Below are 22,296 nucleotides of genomic sequence, written 5' to 3' on the forward strand. Positions count from 1 at the left end.
TTTGTGCTGAGGCCACCAGGCTGGCCCCTGCACCGGCTGGGCACAGTTGTGTGAGGGCAGAGCCACCGTGGCTGAGCAGGGACAGCAGCCAGCTCTCCCACCCCACGCAGGGATGCGTTTCTAGCGTTCACCCCTGCAGCTCCCCAGCCAGACACGGCTCACCAGCTGCGGGATGGAGAGCTGTGCCCAGCAAGGGCTGCTCCCTGCGGCAAACCAGCAGATCAGGCTCAGCTGGGAAGTGCTCAGTGTCTGATATAGTCTCCGTGTGGGTCCAGCTCTGAACACAAACGTGGTTACCGAGTCCATATCTGCATGTGAAGCACCACGAATACCTCTACCAAAAGAACCACATCTCCTCTAGACGGCTGCATAGAAACACCCATGGTTTTACTCAGACTGCGGTTTGTGCAGATACTACAGGAGATGACTGTTCTCCCTGCCTGCCTCCCACTGCTCTGTGTGGTGAGAAAACAGCAGAGGGTGTCTCATAGCACAGAGCCCTCCGAACCGCACAGCCCACACGCTCTCCTCTTGTGTGGTACTCAGTGAAGGGTGGGCTGTGTGTGGACCCTCTGGGACGCCAAACCACCCATGCCCTGCAGGCCCTGCGACGCACGCTCACCCCCAGAGCTCCTGCACAGCAGGGTGCCGCTGCCCTGCGCAGGGGCAGGCTTTGACCAGGTTACAGTAAAAGGCAGGCACCCCAGCATCTTCTGGGCTGCTGAAACAAGATGGCAAGCAGCCCTCCTCCCAGAGAGCCACTGAGGTGCCCCAGCGGGGTCAGCATGATGGGGGGAGTTCATCCTTTGCCTTTCACCAGCTCAGAAGATGCAGCTGGTGTGCCTACAAAAGCAGAACATGATAAGGGGCAATGGAGGGGTATCATGATGCTTTTCCGAGAAAAAATAGAGCAGGCAGCCTACCCCAAGGTGCCCTCCTGACCCTGTGGGGTCCAGCTGTTCCCCTCAGACCGAACAGCAGGACTTCCCAAAACATACACACAACTTCTGCATTCTCCCAGCTCTTGCCTCAACACACCTCTGGAGAAACTGCACATGCCAACACGTATCTGTCATCTACAAACCCAGGTCTGTCTGAGCACCCTGAGGATTTCTGGGTGCTCCTCTTGCTCTCTCCCTTTTAAATATTTAATCAGTCAGATATTTCAAATGCAAAGCGAAACCAACCCTTTATGAAAACTCTAGAGAAGTACTCTCTCGAGTGATCCCAGGCATGTTGCAGCGTCTGAGAAACACTCACCTCAGTACATGAGTTGATCCATTTATTGTGGTTGTGGAACAGGGAACCGTCTGCCCCAAGATGGAAGGCCTTCGGTATCGTTCATCACCACAACACAGGATGATGAGGAAGGCACGTCTGAAAGACTTGTTCAGGAAGGCGTAGAGGAAAGGGTTCAACCCTGAATTGATGTAGCCCAGCCACAGGAAAGCTGTCCACAGCTTCCCCGGCACCGTGTAGTTTATGAAAGGGTCCACTATGTTTGTGATAAAGAAGGGGGCCCAGCACAGGCAGAAGCACCCCATGATGATGCACAGGGTTTTGGCAGCTTTGGTCTCAGTCTTCATGCGGTGCGTGCTGTGCTGGTCGGGGTGGTGCTGCCGGCCATCGGTGGGGGCCCCCGCACGCTGCAGCACCCGGATCTGGCGGGCATGCTCCCTGGCCGTGACGTAGATGCGGTAGTAGGCCAGCACCATCAGGAAGAAGGGAATGTAGAAGGCCACCACGGAGCAGGTAATGGCGTATGGCTTGTTGACCATGAATATGCAGTAGGTGGAGTTGGAAGCCTTGTTGAACTGCCTTTGCTGAATCTGGGGTGAGGGAAGGAAGGACAGGGGCAAAGAAGAAGGAGAAAAGTTCAGCACTTCTCCTCCAATACCAGCAGTGGGTTTTCCAGGACACCTCACCACCATTTTCTGATTCTCCCTCCTCCCTCCCATCCGCGGTACCTGCTTTACCCACCGCTGCCACTCCTGCCTGTGCTCACACCATGGGCTCTCTAGCCCTGCTGGACCAGCCCATGTTGCAGCTCTGGCATCCCAGAGCATGCCTCAACCTGGCCAGTGGAATCAGCTCAGCTCCCCAGTTCAGACACCCCAGTTCAGCAGCGTAACCTCACTCTGCGCCATGCTTTTTTGCAGTGCTCACTGCTCTGCTCATCAGGGTGTAGTTTTACCCCAAGGATGTCCCAAATTTCACCCAGCCGAGTCCCACAGGAACACTAAGGAAGGAGCAGATGGACAGGTAAGGGATGGGGCTGCAGCAGCTGGAGGGCAGCTCCAGACTGGGGTGCAACATTGAGCTGTGGCTCACGCAGGGGCTGTGGGCAGCAGCCTGGGCAGGAGGCGTCTGCAGGTTGAGATCTGGTCAATGACTTGTGACAGAGGCAGACAGCAGATGAAGAAAGGGGTCTTGCATGTGAGTTTGGGGAGCAGGCGGCAGAACTGGGACAGACGGGATTTCTCTGAGGCTCTTCTTGCTACAAAACGTCACTGCAGGTGCACTGCAGGCTTATAATTTCTGGTGCTTATTTCAACACCAGAATAACACCATCTCCTATTTAAAACTCTAATATCATAATTATTTGATTGGGCATGTAAGGACGTTTAAACTAAACTATGAAGCATTTTCAGTAGGTGATGTTTGAACCCTGCACCACCTCTCAGCATGCAGCTACTGAAATCTGCACGGTGAATGTCAGCAAGTTACAAGGAAGGGCAGGGCTTGCACCAGTGTTTGGAAAAGCTGGGTGCCGAGTCTTTTCTGAAAAGGTGGCGGGGGCAAGGAATCAGTGGAAGAAATCAGATAACTGACACGGTTTGTTAAACAAATAAAAGGCACCTCCCCTTTCTACCAGCTGCATGTCCTGAAGGTGCTGGTCTGGAAGCAATTTTGGCTTTATCGCCTTGTTCAGAGGCTTGGCAGCTTGCACCTGTTATTCTCCATGAGCCAAAAAGTATTCATAGCTCCTTGACTGAGACTTGGCATAGAAGATGTCACATCTCTTTAAACAAGCTTTACTAAATAAGGTGTTTTCACAGTTTGCCATTTTTAATTCCTGCCTCTCTACACTGGAAGGGGAGCAGATCTGCAGCTCTGAACTCCTTCCCCTGTAGATGGGATCCTGCAAGTGAAGCCAGTCTGCGGTGGGGAACATTGACACCTGCTGCAATGACTCACACAGGGTAATTTCACCTTCTCCCCGCCTTCAAGGCTCACACCAAGACAGGGGATACAGATGGAACTGGCCCAAAGCACCATCCCTTTTGGAGAAGTCTGGGCTTCCTAGCTCTCCAAAGATTGCTAGCACAGCAAGGAGGGACCCTCGGGCTGAGCCGGCAGTGGTCAGCATGGCCCCAAGAGCTGCAGAGGCCAAGGGGAACCAGGGATTCCCAAGGTGCCCATCGGGAGCCAGCTGGGGCTTGGATAGTTTCCAAAGGACTACTCACTGAACTGATCAGTAGACGGGGGTAAAATCCTCTCCCAGAGCCACCACTCTCTTTGTGTCAGTTCTTCCACGAGAGACATTTCAACCCCCCTTAAAGACATCCTCCAGAAATTCAGCAGCCCCTCTGCATCGATAACAAGAAGTTTCTCCTTCAGCCTCTCTTGCCCTCTTTTCTCTGAATATTGCTTTTTAAAGAGGAATATACAGCACCAAATATACTTGATACCAGGTCGGTGTACCGCCTTAGCTACTCACCAGATCAATGATGCCAATGCTATTCCAGCCTTGCATGATAGGAAGGAAAGAAATAAATGTTGGGATTACCCAGCACCCTCCAAGCATTACAGCAATGCGCAATGGAGTCATCTTGTTCCTGTAAACCAGAGGTTGGCAGCAGATAGCATAGTACCTGCAAGGAGAAAAGCGAGAACAGCCATCATCAAAGGAGACTTCCAACTCTTCTAAAAATAAAACTGTAAAGCATTTTCTCCAGCTTGTTTCTCCTGCCTTTCAAAATAAGAGAAAAAAAAAAATGAGCCTACAGCCTATTTCCACTGACTGCCTCTCACACAAGGAACTCGGGATATTTTCACAGCATGAGTAAACAAGGTTTCATAGTGCCTGGCAGGGGAAAGCCAGTATTTTCTCTTTTCCAGCTAGGGAAAATGAGGCATAGCTTAATGCTGCGGTTTGTCTGAGGTCGCAGAGCAAGGGAGTGACTTCACACTCAGCCTTCCTCTCCCTCCTTACTTAGTCACAAAGCTGTCTGCACCCTCCTTACCGTGATGAATGAGTACACCTTCCTTCCATTTAGCCATAACTGAGTAAATATTGGGGTTTTCCTAACTGCAATGGACATTTATTTTGACAAGACTGCAAAAGCTGTTATTGCAAATTAACAAAGTGCTTCAAAGCTGTGAAAATATCAGTAAAATGAAGTGTGTTTTTCCGTAACCAAGCTCCTTTTCTACCTCTCAGGAATCAGCCTCTTCTCTGGCTGGGCTTGAAACTTCTGCCACAAAGACAGGGCAAATGTCTGCATGGGGCTTCTCGTCTTTTCATCATCAAGGGGACTTGCCCTGCACGCTCCTTTCTCCTCCTGATCCATCCAACATATTCATAGTACAACAGGTCCCCGCTCTTAAAACAACAACTAGTTCTGAACTAGAAATTTCTTCTCAAAAAGATAAAAAATCGGATCTCCCGTTTGTCTGGTCCCTGTGCTACCCACCTGCTAGCAGATTTCTACATCAGGAAGCTGTATCGAACCTAAACCTGGAAATCTCATTGCTCTGAAATTAATATATGCCCATAAGCATAGCAGATGAGCAACCATATCATCCTGGTGCAGATTTTTGGTGGTCCTGACCTGAAAGTCTCTTTCAGGTTCCAAATGAATTATTTGTGACCCTTAGATTTTTGGATTTCAGCTCAGTGTGTAGGAACAGGCCAGTACTGATGCTCCCAGAACTGCAACAGGGAACCAAGGTCCAGAGACACAAGAGCCCATAAATTCTCAGGTCTTCTAAATAACCAACTCTATCATTCAGTTATGTGCCTGATTAATACATTTTCTTAGTGAATGAATAATGATCAGCTGGCAGATGTCATTTCCAGATGGGGTAAGCACAGAAATGATGCTGTACGGCGCCCCATAGGAGATGAGCACTGCATTGAACAAGTGGCCGCAGTTCCAATAATTATTTATAAAGGGAACGAATGAACTCCTGACAGGGATTTTTTTGAGTCAAGCCCCAACATCAAGGTATGATGTGTACGTAGAGAGAGCCTCACTGCTGAATGCCAGCAAAAGTCGATTTTATGAGGTTAGCAGAAGCTTGAATTAGAAACATTAAATTAGCAAACACAACTACCGCTGGACCACTAAACTGAGATGCCCATCAGAATTTCTAAGTGCCAGCAGCACATTAGACATATGTGAATGCACACATGCACATGTTTTATTCGTATGTATTAGAAAGACGTCCTTGAGGTGCACAATTTAATTCACCAAGATTTGAGTGGGAACCAACAGTTTCATGCTAAACAGGCACAAAAATCTAAGGATTTATGAATTTTTTTAAGACCTTTTTTTTAAAGTCATGTGGCGTCAACTGAATTGCTATATTTTGATAAAATCAGATGATATATTCCACACAAAGGGTTGAAATAATATCAAAGTGTCAAAAGAAAACATTTTTTACAAGTCTCTTTGAAACAAGATTCAAAATGTCACAGGGGGAAAATGTTGAAACAAGCATTCAACTATTTCAATTTCATTATTTCTACGTTCTCTTCTGGTTTCGTGAGTGCATGAAAATCAGCCTGTTCCTCTGAACAGTTTCACTTGCAAAGAAATGGCATATTTGACAGTAACTGTTCCTTCAGAGCACAGGGCTGATGTCCCTCCCGCCCAGCCATGGCAGTCCGTGGGTCTGGCTCCTGTCCCCCCCACCACGGCCCTCCCAGCCCGCCCACAGCGGGGAAGGAGAAGCTGGATAGTTTACAGGAACAGGGTTTACTTAGTTGTGGAGCTTGCCGTCATTGGGTCATGACTTCAACGAGCGAGGGTATCCAGCCTCGAAGATACGCAAAACCCAACCGGGTAAGGCCCTGAGTGACCTAACCAAAGCAAGACAGATTTAAGCTTGAGTTGGCCCCTGGTTTGAGGGGAGGGCTGGATCAGAGACCTCCAGAGGTCCCTTCCACCCTACATTTTTCTGAGTCTATCAGACAATGAGGACCATCGTGGTCAGATGTCAGCATCTTAATGATTTCAGAGGATAGAATAAATATTTTCTTTGTTCCTAGGATAACTACCCTCCTTGTGACAACTACAATATGTTTGTGTAACCTTGTCCCGTGTTGCTGCAGCTTATTGCTTTTGGATTTCCCCCTGCTCTCCAGATTTCCTTCCCCTAGGAAACAAACTGACCTTTGAATTCAAACAGGTATTTTCGGTGATGTTTTTGACTGCTTATTAGGACAGATGGTGCTTCTCTTGCATTACCTGCAACTGCTCTTCAACTCCAAACACAAGGGAGATATAATCCAGCATATTTAACTGTTTACTGCCTGAGAGACACCTACTAGTAAGTGCCACCCAGTGCTGGACATCAAAGGATTCCTGTGACATGCCTGATGGCAAGTTACGGCAAGTCACAAGAGACGACATTTATTTGCAGAAAGGGCAAAAGAAGAAATTCAATAAATAAACAGAAAAGAACAACCAAGAAACCAGCTACCATTTCACAAGCTGAATAAGCAAACAGAAAAGGAAAACCACGATGCTGTGCTAATTAACTGCAGCAGGAAAACAATTCTTCCAAGCAGTTTGAGTTATTACATTTCTGTACTTCTATCTCTCTGCAGCTGACAGCATTACACTGACTTGTACATGCTATTAAAGGCCATTAGAGTAAAAATTATGCCTGTAAAAATGACATCTTAAGCTCTCATATTTCTTCCTTCCCAGTGATTCAGCAGCAATTTTCCTCCACTTACATGTCAAAAGATTATTTTTTTTTTTTTAATTTTTCTTTTTTTGCTAACTGCTGCTACTGTGATTTCCCTTGTGTTCAGAAAGCTGAGCTGCATTCCTCTTGCCCTACACTGTTATCAGCAACAAGGTTCTGCAATCAGAGTGCGGGTGACAGTTTTGCTAATGGCAAAGGAGGCAGCAAAGCCCACCGTCCACTTTTCCAAAGCTCAGCAGGATTTTCATTCAATGGCCCTGACAGTCAGATAATTGAAATCTCTGTATGCTAACAGAAGTCATTGAAGTCACACCAATTTTTGCAGTAGCTGGTGATTTGATGTATGTGATGGTTGAGGCATTTAAGCAGCTATTTATTCACTGAGAAGAAAAGTAATTATATCTCTAGGATTATCAATAGTTTTAGTCAAAAGCTGAAATAAAGGCATTTTTTTATTTTGCTTCTCTGCTTCCTTTAAAGCTAAAGCTGTTTTCCTCTGCTCATAAAGAATATCTATTATTTACTGGTATGACAGTGTGATGGATGAATACAAAGTGTAATACATACACATGATTAATATGATGTCCAACTTTAATTAAATAATAATTCTTACTACTCTCAGCCAAGACCCATGTTTCTGCAGTTCCTTGAAAATGTCCCTGTTACCTACAGCAGAGCAGATGACACGAAACACACCCTCCCCTCCACCTCTGTTATGACATTCTTTGCTGAAGGGGAAATACAAGAATCCCTTCCTGGAGCTGTAGATCTTCCAACTAGCTCCATAAAGCAAAGGTTATTATAATACTTTTCCTTTCCCATATTACACATTTGCCACATGAATGAATCAAGCGCTAACAGTTTAAAAGATGGCTCAAAAGAAGAAATCCATAGCTCCTATGGTCATCCTTACAGCTCTTATGGCCACTGCAGATATGTCTGCCTACTGAGGGTTTGTGACCTGCCCAGCATCACTTGGTGGCTCTGTGACACAGTGCAGTGGCCCGACTCTGTCTCAAGGAACATAAATGTGATGCTCCCTGGTCTTCCAGTAGAAGTTCCAGCAATATAGGTGTAGAGGGGAACTGATTAGGGCCACGTGGATCAGTTCCCAAAAGCAGAGCCCTTGCGTTACAAACACTCTCCCAGCACCTCCAAGGGGATGCGGGTACACTCCTAACTGGTTCACAAAAGCTATAAAAACCGCGCAGATTCGGTGAGTCAGTGCCCCAGTCTGCGGGGTGATCTCCTCCACGTTCCTACAGGCATCACCAGCAGGAGCTGCTGCAGTCACTCCTATACACAGCGTTCAGGAGCTGTAAGATCCAAATGTTTTATCCTTTCCCAACAGGACTGGCGCTTTGCCTGCCGCCAAGCTCCTCTTTACAGTCAGTGCTATGCGTAAAACCAGAAAGCAGATATAAACGCTTGGTGAACTGTACATCAGCAACACATTTGTACCTAACAGCCTTCAGCACTTTGGGTGGAGAAGACATAATATCACATTCCTCGGCAGCAGGATCATGGACAGCTTGCCTAATGTTAAACTTGTGTATATGTGACGACAGGAGATGGCAGATAAGAGGGAAGCTGTGAAGCCAAAGAGAAAATAGACAGAAAATGAACCTCAGTTATAGTCTTGCCTTGTATAACTGAACGCTGAATCCGCTGTGTCAGCCCAAGGCTTTCATGGAAATGTTAAGTGTTGTAAGTCACGGGTGTTTGTTGTTGCCATTTTGCCTGTATGAAAAATCCTACACATACATGCACACACATGCATGCACACTCCCTGTATCACGCCCTGCCTTTCCTCCAAGAAAAAAAATAGGAAAGAAAGATTCTTGGAAAGCACATCAACTTTTAAATGATAACACCTGTAGTTATTACAAGTTTATAGCTTCTGGGTTCTTGTAAACAAAAAGAGAAGACTAAGACTGAGGAACAGCATTGCATCCCAACACACTGGTGACCTAGATCTGACAGCAGCACGGTTTAGCTGTGGTCCATGGCAAGGATGGCTATTTGCGGTAGTGATGCATACTCATCAAACACGGACACGATGCTGGTGACCATTTGTGACCGGAATCTGTGGTCAAGACTGAAATCAAAGGTCCAAGATAACAAGCTGGGCCAATAACATTAACATACATCAGTTTCTGTGGTTAGCAAGAAGCAAGCGGTGATACAGCAGCCAGCACATCTGGCCACCCATCAGCCTGGACATCCAAGCGGCTCCTCAGGCCCATGGCAAAGGGAAAAGCTGCCCCGGCACATGTCCAGAGAGCAGTCCTGGAGTCAGGGATGCTCCAACCACACCACTGCTCTTTCCTTGCCTTCTGGGCATTATAGAAATATAATTACTTAGCTGCATTAGATAATTCCTTGCCCTTGGAGAAAAATTAAAGTACCTCCCCGGTGTGCAATACAATTTTTCTTGAGCTATGGGTACGTAGACGCTAGCCTGCAAGAAGCTCCTTAGATATCACCGACAGACAAATACATACCCAGTCTTTACTAAACAGACTGGTTCTGTGGGTGGCCCACATTTAAAACCATTTGGTGTCATGTGCATGTATAAAATTATTTACATACCATATGTTTTATCATCACTGGGGCCAAAACGAGCCTAGGAAAATTTACTCAATGCTCATACTGAGTAATTTTTTAAACCCCCTTAAACAATTTAGAAAAGAGAAGACGAGAGGGTGGGAAAACCGTGGGTGCTGTTAGCTCTCTCCCGAAGTCAGGGTGCAACAGCCATGCCTGTACCGGCTCGGTGCCTCTGTGCGTCTGCTGAACCACATCTTAAACACCAAAGTGGGAATGATTTGTCGGTGAGTTCCAAAGGCAAGAGAGGCCAAAACGTGCCATCAGAAGACAGCCAGCCTTGGCCAGCTGCCACCACAGGGGACACCTGAGCCGACAGCCGGGGGGAGGCTGAGCCCGGCAGAGGGGCTCCAGGGGCTGCTCCCCCCCGGCAGCCAGCTCCGATGCTGAAGGCGCTGAACTGCACTGATGGAAAACTCTTGCAGGCGACAGGGACATTTATTTCAGAAGAAAAACACCGCTTCTCCTAGCAGGACACAAGTTATACATAAGAATTGGGCTAGTTTGGAAAATCCCCATCCTTGCCATTTCAGAGCTCTGCTCTGGCGCGCTCCACAAAGCCCAAACCTGGGTTTGCTCGCTCCTGCACTCCCTCCACGAATCCAGACTGGGCCAGAGTCTTCAGCTGAACCCTGACCAAGTGGTGAACTTAAGGAGCTAGGGTCTCAGCTGACTTGTCCATGTGTGAAATTAAAACAGCACTACTGGTTTTGCTGATATTTCAGTGAAACCAGATTCTGGCCTCTGCATAACCAGATTTTTACTTTTTATTTATTTATTTTTTTTTTTAGAGAGAGATGGAGAGAGAACAGCTTTTTTTCTTTTCCCTTTTCCCACCGAGCAAATAAGCTATGGCGTCTAAGTGTGCCAAATAAAACAAAGTTATGCATCGCTGGTCCAGAAAGAAAAAATGTCCTAAAATGATTACATCTAACAAAATTAAATTCTTATTAGAAAAAACAACGGCCTGCTGGTGTTGAGATAATTACACTGAGAAAAATGCTAAAGAGAGCAGTTAATTGGAACTGGATAAATTTAGCTAGTAATACAAACAAACGTATGTTGCCAAACAGAGATAGAGGACTCCTTCACGGTCCCCATGTGGGTCAGTGTGTGTGGAGGGTTATTGGCAGCAACAGTGGTGAAATAAATTACCATATTTCTAGAGGGTTTGTAAAGATTAATAAAGGACAGTGCATCCCTCCGGCTGTGCCACGGCCATCTGCTCTGTTATTTTTCTTAATGCTCTCGGACCTGAATTCTGCAAATCCCACGTTAGTTTTCTTGCCGAGCTGAACAACGACAGGGATAACTCCGCAGCTACGTGTCACGTCGTGCAGCCCTTGCGGACAGTCTCTGTTTGCTCTTGCTCAGCCCCTTCCCGCGCTGCCTCTCTGTTCCTCCACCTGGGAACTGTACCAGATCAGATGCCTTTCTAGCTGAAAAGGGCATGGGGGCTTTATGGCCTGGTTCAAAACTATAGCTGGAACTTGTGTCATATAATCAGATTGCTGACTGCCTAATCTTTACTTACTGATAGCTATTTAAAACCTAATAAGTCTCCCCACTAATAAGCTCCCCCCGCCCCTGGCCAGCCAGCAGATGTTTCACAGAGCACTGTTTGGCTCAGCTGCTTTCTTCCCGTCCTTGAGGAAGACATCACACTCTGGACCTCGAGCCCTTTGGTGAGCCAGTCGATCCTGCCGTGCCCCAGCTGGGACACCGTGCAAAAGAGACGAGCACGGGGAGCGATGTGATGCAGCACTGGAGGCAGCAGGCAGGGTGGGCAGAGCCAGCGACCACCCCAACCTCGCCGCTCCTCTGCCTCCCACACGTGCCCTCCCACCCGGCACAGGGAGAGGGCTACCTCTCCAGATGGGCTGCCACGGCAGAGCACCGGGCTTTGGGAGTCTCGAAAACATCATCTCTCTCAAGGGATCGTGCTAATTTGATGTCTGAACAGTACATTAATGTTAATTAATGTTTGTAAATGGCGCAACGAGCATCTGCCACTCTGGTGCTCCAACACTCTTTGGATACATCTGCTTTGCTTTAGCCTTTATTTAGCAGTGATTATGGGGTATGTTTGAATCCCAGTAAGATTAGCGTTGAATAAACAGACAGTTAGGTCCATTTTGTTGTGTGTTATACAGCAAATTGCAAATGTTTCGCACACGCCAGGCAAACAGTGTACCTAGTGCCCAGCAGAGACACAGACTTGGAGGAAAGCTTCCCGGGCTGGGACACGGCCAGGAGAGCTGGAGGAGGCAGAGACAGGGTGCAGGATGCTTTGGTTGCATGAAAACCAGAGGTGCCAGATGTGCACCTAAGCCCAGAAATACAGACATTTAGGACCTATTCGTTTCTCTGTTGTTTTGGGTTTTTTTCCCCAAAGACTTTGAGAAGTAATTCTACTGCAAATTCTACTGCAAATATTAGAGAAGAAAATTACCTTTCCTGACAGGTTAACTCTATTTGGAGACTGTATCATAGCTTCTTGGTCTATTTATAGGCAGTGCAATTATTTTTATTGCATAAGGACAAAGAATGGATAAGTATGCATAAAACGTGCAATAAATAAATAATTCAAGGCTAAATATTTCTTTCATATTAGAATACCAAAGAGATTATGAAAAAGCATAACGCAGTGACAGCAAAATTCAGATTCAGTGAGTCCTGAGCTATCTCTGACACCTTGGACAAAAACTTTTTCAGATGAGACTGAGAGTGTCTCTAAGTCTCTGAAGTTCTTTGCTCCCTGTGTCTGACCAGTACAATCAATTTACCCTGTGGTGATTTCTCCAGATTTTCTCAAATGCCTTTGAGAATTAAAGCCTGAATGCCTTCTTTCTTTCTTTCTTTCTTTTTCAGAGGTCATAATGGAAATGGATACAAGATATTATCAGATAAAAATCTTTTCAAGCAACATTTTCTGAAAGTGTTGAAAAGAATGACTTCCCAAACTAAGTCCTGAGGGTTAGATTAACCACCCAGTTTTCTTAAAAAAAAACCCCACAGTTGTATGCCCTGAAATAAACAGAAGGCAGCAAATACATGAATCACAGAAAAAACACCAGCTAGAAGCAGCATACTCCCATAAAGGCTAAATGAACACAGAGCAACAGCTAGCAAAAACTAAATAAAATACTGGGAAGGAAGCAGTGCTGTCAGTGCTCCGCCAAGCCAGCTGCCAGGATCGGAGAGGCCGTGGGGATGGAGAACAGGTCGACGATGGGCTGAGTCACCCTTCCCTGCACAGAAACCCAGGCATCCATCTACCTGCTCTGACATTTCAGGGATATCCACCACTACCTCCTCACCTACTCTGTCCTCTTAACACTGTTTAAGAGTCAGTTCTCACCGTGGGGAAAAAAAAAAAAAAGAAAAAAAAATCACCCCAAAACAAGCAAAAATGGTCACAGAAATTCAAGTTTCTGCCAGAAACCTTTAAAACCTAGGTCTGAGACTGCAGACAAAAGGAGGAAAGACATATTGCTCTTGCTCATATCAGAGTGAATATTTTGAGCTGACCTGAAAGTTGCTTGAAGATGACTGCAGAATACTGCAACAATTAAACTGGCTGGAAGTCTTTTCAAATCTCAGTTAATATTTGCACAGGACAAGGGAAAGGTATACCTTGAAAGCCTGTAGCTCAAGTCCCAAATGGAAAATTTGGTGCAAGCAGCTAGAAATGAGGAGACTGTGCTAGTGTGTTAAATCCTAGCTGTGAACAGTACATGTTGAGTACACCGCTCATCTGGGTTAGGGGATGGTTACTCCATCGAGTCATTAATCACTATCAGGCTGCTCCATCAGGTACCCACATTTTAACTAATATGCACCAGGAACAGCACAACTTTTTGAGTTCAGTCTGCAAAAGGAAAAGGATTTTAAAAACTGGCAAAGTGCTCAAGAAATAGGTGCAATTTAGTAGTTTTTTGTAGTTGTTATGTATTCAAACATGACTAAAGTGTGGATATTTTTACTTTTTTTCATCTCTAGCACTGACATGAAGTGAGATTAAGATTTTCTCCTTGCCCTTCTCAGGATGGTCACAGACCAAAACACACCTGGAGATGATGCTCCCAGGACAGTCCCAGCAAGGGGCTGGTACATCAGGAAGGAGAAAAAGGTGGATTTAAAAGGTGGGGTATAGCTTTCTTTCAGTATGGAAAATGGATCTATTATTCTGTATCCACCACTCCCATCCAAGCTGTGCTGAAAATCCCTGTTGTCCTGCTTGCTGAGCAGGTTTGGAACAGCAGCCAAATTCATGGCAGCAAAAGTGAATTAATCTCTGCGAAAAGGACACAGGAGTAAAGTGGGACTGTCACTGGCTCTAGGTGACCTGCAGCATGACATGGCACAACAGTAATACCCCCCTCAATGTAGCAAGGAGGAGACCATGGGACAACCTTAAGGACATGGTAAGAGCCAGAATCAAAATGTCTATGTTTTCCCTGTCTTTTTCCATCAAAATGCCTCCTCTGAGAGATGGAGGGAAAGACCCCATGTTTCACTTCAATCAGAAAAGTTATTAGACAAGCACGGTAGGAAAAATATTTAATGTCCTTGGTCTTTGTGAATGTTTAGACCTGATAGTGTTGCTAGGTGTGAGGGGTATCAGAGTTTGGAACTGCAGGCATCGAGGTCTGCTGCTTTATGGTAGAAAGCAACTTCTTCTATACAACATGTTTTCTGACCATGCCAGTGAGCAAGCACTGCAGAAATGTAAAATACACGGCTAATTCAGGAAGAAAGTCTTTCTAATAGACTGTTTGGGACATGAAAGAGCTCATGAATGAGCATAGAAATTCCTGGTCAGGTTAGGACTGTTTCTGTGCTCAAGGATGATGTCCAGGTGGATGTTAAACAACTTCAGCGATGGCTACAGTACCCTACTGGTGTCCTACTAAGCCATATTTTGAAAATCACATAAATCAGTCAGTCAATCAGAGAAAGAAATACTGCTTTAAGAGAGGAAGATGACTAGGGACAGACCCACCTCCATAATATTTTTGTTTACAACGGTTCAGGACAGCTAGTCCAGGAGGCACCTTGGTCTGTTTTGAGCACCGTGGTGGGTAGTCTGAACTTGACGTTTGGTCCTGGGAGAACCCAGAAGCCTGGAGTCTTGGGACTCAATCAGATTCATACACGGTGTCTGATCAAACAGAGAGTGATGAGAGCCACACTTGGGATTCTCTTCTTCACATGAGACAGAGAGATCTTGGGCTTTCTCTTTCAGCTGACACTGTCAGCAAACACAGACTTAATTGTGCCTTCTTGTACTGGGAGAAGAAACATGCATTTTGAAACATCTGAGATGAAATCTTGGCTTTTTTCATGCCAGTGGCAAAGTTCCAAATGATTACCCATGGAGTCAAAATACCATCCAAGGTGAGCTTCTACAGCAAGACTGAATGGCTAGGACAGCTACATATGCCCTGCAAAGATTAGAAGACAGAGAAAAGTTTCTGTGGAAAATCCTCCTTTGGAGAGGAGCAGCCTGTCTCGGGGATGTTGCTGTTAGTGCTCAGCTCATGGTGTTGTGTGTGGTGGTCACTGCTCTAACAAGCACTTAATAAAGTAATTTTGAGAAGAGAAACAAGAAAAACACAGTACCAGAGATTACCTAAAATTTATCTCAGCTCTACAGCTAGTCTGCAGAGGCATCATTCTTCAGTGTGAAGGCAGCAAACGATAAAGGCTGCGATAATTATCCATGTCAGGCTGCATCCAGACACCCGCTTGGGGAACCTTTCCTATCTCTCTGCCTGGGAGCAAAGAACAGCACATGTATGGTCAACACATGCGAAAGAGAAAGAGCATTTGTGTGTCCTGAAATAAATCCCAGACATCTGGCAATTTCAGGTTGCTCAGTTGTCAAAAATTGCTGCTGTGTTTCTGTATCCCAGATAACACAGCTCCGCTCCCTCACCCCTGAACTTGCAGAGCTTTTCAGCACACGCATCACTCAATTAATTAATTCATCCTTGGCTTATTTTCAAGTAATTTGAACTACTGCCTAGTCTAATATGGCTCATGTTAGGGGGACTGCAAATATTGAGGGATCCCTCTCTGTCAGTGTATTCATAGGGAAAAAGTTTGCAGGCATTCTGGGGAAGATTTTTCTTTTGCTGTAACACTTAAGATGATCTCAGCTTTTGGGACCTTCAAATTCAGAGCTCTAAGCACTTTTTTTCAATCAATTTGGCACCAAGATTGGTGGATGTGGGTGGGGTTTTTAGCCAGCGTGTGTGTCAATTTTTAATTCTACTGTAAAGAATCTTTTTAATCCTGAAGAAATAGGAAGAATGTTTCTGTTGCAGCAATTGCCTCAAATGCACACTCAGTAAGCAGAAATCTTTAAAAGCAGGATAATTTTATCACAGAAGGACGAGGCACTTCAATGGAGCAAGGCTGATGTGGGAGTCGTTCAAGCACAGCGTCCATCACCTTCAGATGCCAGGGCAGGGGGTGCTGCAGCTTCCCAAAACCTTCTCAGAACACATGTGGAACAAACCTAGAGAATTAGTTTCTTCCAAAACACAGTTCCAACCCCTGCTTTCTTTCAAGACAGCTGTTCTCCTCTTCTGTGTAGTAGTCTAGTGATTAAAGCATTGGCTTGGGATGGGGGGGGTGAAGTGGGCATCCCCAGACTCGGCTCCCCATTTCTCTCTGTCCAAAAGAAGGGGAATCACCTATGTGTTACTGTAAGCAGTGATGCTCACCCATTGCTACAGCAACTCTGCATCTGGTGGAGAGAATTCATGACTCTGGACAGAGAATAAAAGAGCATAGAGGGACCAGCAGAGCTCCTGGTGTTTACATTCTGATCCGAATGTTTCATTTAGTACAGAATAATCTAATCCATCTCATCTTAGGGCTTTCTTTGGTTGGGTTATTTTTTTACATTTCCAGCTCCTTCTACTGAGCTGGGTGTTTGCAAACTCTGCCTCAGATCTGTTTACAAAGAAAATTTTCCTTATAAAACCGTAATCTCTGTTCTGTATCCCTAATACATTAACTCTGAGCCACACATTTCAACAGTCATAGAGCCCAGGGTGCCCCAACCCCTTCCCCACCCCCAGACAAGGCTGTCCCAGGAACATGGGGACCGATGGGCACAGGCAGCAGCAGCAAGAGCCCATGACACAGCAGGGGTCTGCATGAGGGTGGCATATGCAGGAGAAAGGGGGGAGTTTCCCTTCTGTGGACCCCACACGGGGTACCTCATCCCTTGCAGGTGCCCGAGATGAGGGTGTGCAGGGGAGGGGGGAAAATAATATTTTCCCCTCATGTCTCCTTGTCTACACAACCCACCACGTTTAATGAAGAGCCCGGAGAATCGAACTCCAACATTTTATATAACAAGGCCACATCCAGAGTGCAGTGCCTAACATCTGCTTTACTGGTAATTGGCTCAAAGTGGCAATTTGTCAACGTTTTTAAGATAATGAGCTTCCTATTTGTGTTCCAGCCATCTGAACTTCCAGATAAGGAAACGTGCTGTAGCTATTGCACATCAGCTTCTCTCTGGATACAATACGGCATGTGCCGGTGCCTCTCTCTCCCACAACAAAGGAGCGCTGCCCATCAATAGAGAAGTTAATCAAGTATCTTTTGAAGTCTGGCTGCATACAGACTCCGGACGAAAGATGCTATTTGAATACCAGGTGTCATGATGATGAGTATGATTATGGTTATTTTGGCCATATTATTACTAATAAGTAATAGTATTTTTAAAGGTATTGAAATCTCTGCACAGAGCTCAAATAAAAGCTCTAAATATTGCTTATTAGAATAGACGGTCAAAATTATTTCTTCTAAGTATTTACCTAGTAAAAAATTCTTGATATTCTGTATGAAAAGTTCTGCCATTTACCCTGAAAAACTGCAGACAACAGTAAAACAGAATTGTTTGCCATAAGTTATTTAGGATATTGGCCTCATTTTAATTTTTCAAGAAAAGTTTGAAAGAAAAGAAAGTTTTTAGGATCTCCCACAAAGCCTACACACCCATTTCACCAGCTTTATTTACCTCCTTGTTAGCCTTCACTAGCAGAGATGCACAAATGGATGCCTTAGAAAAATATCCCATAACGTTTAGGGGGGGGCTGCTCTTTTAGCTCTTTCTCCATATAATCTAGTAATATAAAGCACAACGTGTCACTTGGTAATATTGGTTTTCATCTACCTATATGGCTGCTAATAGCAGGAACTGTAGTTTTGATAGCACTTGTAAGACATGTCCAATATTTTTTGGACAAGAGAGAGAAAGGCAAGTAATTTAGCATTTCAGTCCCTGGGAAGGTGGGGGTCAGCACCACACATCGAGCTGTTCACCAGCCAAGCCCCCTCTGCAGCCCCTGGCAGGGAGCAACATCCCTGCCAAAAGGATGCACCTCCGCAATGCAGGATGCACCTCCAGCTGTGACAGCTGCAGGTCTTCCCTTTGGGTACATCTTTGAGGTGTCTTTTCTGCACTTTAAAGAAGAAACTTCTTACGTCTGATCAGTAATGTAAACAGAGCTCTGCCACAAAGCAGCTGAGAACCTGGCTTGCTCTTTTCGTACAAATCTCATTCCTTTTAAAGTTTTTCTGCACTCCTGAGGATTCAGAGAACTCTCTCCAAAACCAGCTACTGAGAGAGATTTATTGCTCTGTGGTACCCAGCAGGTTCATATTTGTCCTTTGGCTACCGCTGGACGAGCAACAACACTGAAGAAATTGAAAGCAACTGTAATTATTCTCAATGCCCTTCTGTTCATACCTGTCCAGAGAGATACAGCACAGGTGCAGGATTGACGCTGTGGTGAGTAGGACATCGAGGGACGTTCGGACCAGGCAGAACATCTCTCCATAGATCCAGTTGTCCTGAACCAACTCAATGGCTCCAAACGGCATCACCAGCACTGACACCAGCAGGTCAGCAAAGGCAAGGGAGACAATGAAATAATTGGTCTTGATTTTCCTGCAGACAAGATCACAAAATCAGGGTGGAATAGTTTCAGTGCAGCATCCTCTACATGTGGACAGACATTTCAGCTTGTGTTTGCGCCTAATTTGCTCCATCACACTAAAAGGTTCTCTATAATGTGTTCCTCCCATTATAGGGTCATCCCTAGCTTGTTCCTGGTTTTACAGCTTAATATCCACCACATTCCCTGCACAAACACATCTTTCTGCTCACATAAAAGAGGCAAATAGATGCTCACAGGCCTCTGCATGTGGCTCAGCCTCACAGCTTGCATTGGAGAGTTTGGGGTGGAGAAGGGGGATTTTATTTTAACTTGCAAATTGAGAAAATCCTTCCAGAAAGCACTGAGAAGAATCTAGACTGAAACTGTAATTTTAACTTGAAGAGTACTTTTTAAATCATAACAATAAAATAGAATTAAATCCATTAAAAATCCCACGCAGAATATGAATAGAGGCTCTTGAATATCTCACTCTGCTCTTGCAGCTGGTCTGACAGCTCCCAGGGGTAGCAGCAAGCCTTGAGACAGGAGTTTTGCCTGTGCCCCCTGCCCGCCGCCCCCCCCCCCCCCAAATCACTGGCAGCATCTGCCAAGCTGCAGCAATGCAGCACAACTTTAACAGGACCTTGATCTGTGTGGTTTTCCGATGTTAGGATTGTTCAGAAATTTGAGACAGAAAAGGGATAGAGGCCAACCCGCTTCTCCAAGGAGGTGCTGCTTAGCTCTGCTTTTCAGTGATTTACCTGGGTGTTTTACACTGAGTCCGCTAAAAATGTAGAGGATGGATAATACATGATCCCACTGCCGCAGTGTAAACCCGAGTGGGGACGCACTGAGGCCAGTGCAAGAGCCTGACATCGCCACGGTGCGACGCATGGCCAGGGGCACCCTTCACCGCAGCAGTTTGTGCCCTCAGCTGTGGGAATGGGGGGGTTTAGGTGGGGATTTCCCCCTGTGCCTCCACATGGAAGGGCAGGTGGTGCCCGGCTGGGTGGGCTCACCTGAGCTGCCTGTCCCGGCACACAGCCACCATCACCAGCAGGTTCCCCAGGATGGCCATCAGTATCACGGCGGAGATGAAGGTGAGCAGCACGATCTTCTCCGCTATGCCAAAGCCCTCACTCGAACTGGGGAGCACAAAGAAACAAAAGAGAAAAGAAGCTGCAGCAGCACTGGGAGGGTGTCAGAGCATTCTCCAAACTATCAAGCTGCAACAAGGTCTTTTACCACCTCATACCAGCATACCCTTCATACAGTCCCTCTGCTGCCTTCTCCTCGTCTCACCTCATCCGGAGCACGTGTTCTCTCTCCTCTTGCTTCTGCCTCTCTCTCCTTCTCTCCCTCGGCTGCCTCTCTTCATTGGCTCTCAACCTCTTAGCAGGAACCAGCCACAGCTGCACCTCATCTACATCGCCCAACCCACCGCCCTGAAGCCAGCCCACAGCTGTATATTATCAATGATAATTAACCCAGCTTCATCCCTCTACAGGAGGGGATGGTCCAGGGAGGTGCCAGGCACAGGCACTCCTCTGGGCGGGCATCAGAGCAGCATCCCCACGCCTGCCACAGCAAGGCAGCCTTCCCACCCAGACCAGCAACAACGAGCATTTCATATTTATGGGGAAATCCGAGGCTTGTGCTCATCAGCAGAAAGGCTACAGGCAAAGGATGTCCACAACGCCCATGGCCACCCAGGTCTCCCCGTGGTGGATAAGCCGACGCACACAGTGGAGGAGCCCATTCCCAAGAGCTGGAGTGAACCATGCCTGACTTCTGAAAGTCCCTTCCAATTCAGAGTCTCTGGACAAAAATGTTTTCATTCTCTTTTCACCCCAATAAATAATGTTATTTTCTATGCAGTTTTGGTTTTCTTTCCTTTCAGTTTTCCTTTTTTTTCCCCAAGGTTTTCCTCAAGATGAGCACTTTACAACTTGAATGTTGAAACCCTCTGTGTAATCTTTTCCCTTGTTCTCTCTTCCCTTTACCAGGTGCCACAGAACAAGAGGCAGTGTGGCGCTTTTTTTTTTTTTCCCATTTGATAACTTTTCCAGAATTAAGAAAAATAAAATAAACATTCTATTAATATTTTTAAATATTTTATTATTTTGTAATATTTTAATTATTTTTTAAAGGAAGTGCCCAATTTCCTCCTCCCTGACATCCACAATTTCTTTCAGTTAATGAAGAGAAAGAAATCAAAAAGGAAGGATAACACGACAACACAACATTGGAGATATTTGGAGTCTGCATTTCTACAAGTATGATGTTAAAAGCTTCAAAAACTGTTGTTGGGGCTTTTTTTGGAGCCTGCAAAGGTCATACAAAACTTGCAATTAATAGTGTTCTGTTCCTCATAAAACTGGTTTCATTGCAAACTTTTGAGCCACTTTTCCTTTAAAGCTATTTCTAATTACGTATCCAGAACAAAATGCATCCTAAACCTTCACCTGCTTGGGTAACTTTCCCTCTTACATTAGATGGGTGAGAACAGGAGTGTGTTTGTGTTATCGAGGGTGGCTAGAAATAAACTGGCATTACGAGCAGCACTTGACACTAATTCAGCAGGGAAATTTCTTCACAGCGTACGGAGCTGGTATTCAGCACCAGGATTAATGTTGTGAGATTGTTCCGTTAACTGAAAAAAATGAACTGTGACTCTGTTTTATGACTTCCTCTGGGGTCGCTTGTTATTTACTAAATGCATTTCAGACTTTTACACTTTATCTCACTGAATTCTCCTGATTCTGGCAAAGCTAAAAAAGGCAAGAAGCTGCTGAAGTCCTGCCTCCACTACCTGTGCCATGTTAATAAGCTTCTAGCAACTGCCTTCACCCTGAGCCTGCACGTGGCACAACCACCTAATCCCAGCCTCCGTTTTTGTCCCTAACAGCAATGCTGCTCTCAGTATGACTTTTTTGTCCACTGCCAGCTGCACCAGAGGGTCAGATCGCAGCCTGCTGAAGTTGGACTCTTCATATTGAGTACGAACAGTATCTTAGGAATTCTTCAATTTCCAGTGTTTTACAAGGAAATACATCACCAGCTATAAGCTCATCCAGATGGGTGAGGATGTTTATGAGTAATTGAAGAGGAAAGGAGATGCCCTGGCCTCACACTACTTTTGTAGGAGAAAACAGCACCAGGCAGATCTATGCAGGCTCAAAACAAGTGCAATTATATGGCTATAACAAGAAAGAGGTCCAAGGCAACTGCACATCCTGGCTTCATAAACCTGTGTCCCTGTGCCAAGCAGTGCTTTCTCACCTGTGCGAGCACAGATCACTTTTAATTCCAGATAATCTCCTGTGTTAAAACGAAGAGATTGATAAAATGTCATGTAGAGTGAACAGTTGGGTGTATCCCACCTCTCCACCAGGTGTTCAGGCAAAAAAATCCCTGAGCAGTGCCAGGCAGGCATCCTTCTGGAGGTGCTGGGGTACCAGTGTACCGGGAGAAGGGTGGCTCAGGGTGAAGGGTACCCGGTAAGGAAGAGGGGGTTGTCCTGTGTTGGAATGAATGATCCCAGCCCAGAGGCAAAGGCATGACTGCTTCTTTTGCCCTGCCAGTTTTAAGTGCTAATAGTAAATCCACTCCTGCTCAATGCAGGACAGTCCTTGGGGTTCTGCTGAAGGGGTCAGACATAACCATGGGTTTGCATCCAGCGAGACACTTTTGTTCAAGCCAACTATAGATGCTAAAATAGGAGAAAGGCAAAGTCAAGATGTGTTTTTACTTAGCCTCTGAAGGAGTTTGCACTTAGCAC

General features: G+C 45.8%; 1 protein-coding gene across 4 annotated transcripts in view; it reads right to left on the reverse strand.

Moving 5' to 3' along the window:
* Positions 1-22,296, reverse strand: part of HTR4 (5-hydroxytryptamine receptor 4) — a 142,036-nt gene that overhangs the window by 55,285 nt on the left and 64,455 nt on the right. For all 4 annotated transcript variants that reach the window (XM_055811489.1, XM_055811490.1, XM_055811488.1 and 1 more), the window contains 4 exons: positions 19,535-19,660; positions 18,326-18,526; positions 3,722-3,875; positions 1,261-1,829 (listed from right to left, as the gene is read on the reverse strand). In XM_055811489.1, coding sequence (XP_055667464.1) covers positions 1,261-1,829; positions 3,722-3,875; positions 18,326-18,526; positions 19,535-19,660 — 1,050 coding nt within the window. The remainder of the gene's footprint in view (positions 1-1,260; positions 1,830-3,721; positions 3,876-18,325; positions 18,527-19,534; positions 19,661-22,296) is intronic.

The sequence above is a fragment of the Falco peregrinus genome, chromosome 8, assembly GCF_023634155.1.
Source record: "Falco peregrinus isolate bFalPer1 chromosome 8, bFalPer1.pri, whole genome shotgun sequence".
In the NCBI taxonomy this organism is placed as follows: domain Eukaryota; kingdom Metazoa; phylum Chordata; class Aves; order Falconiformes; family Falconidae; genus Falco; species Falco peregrinus.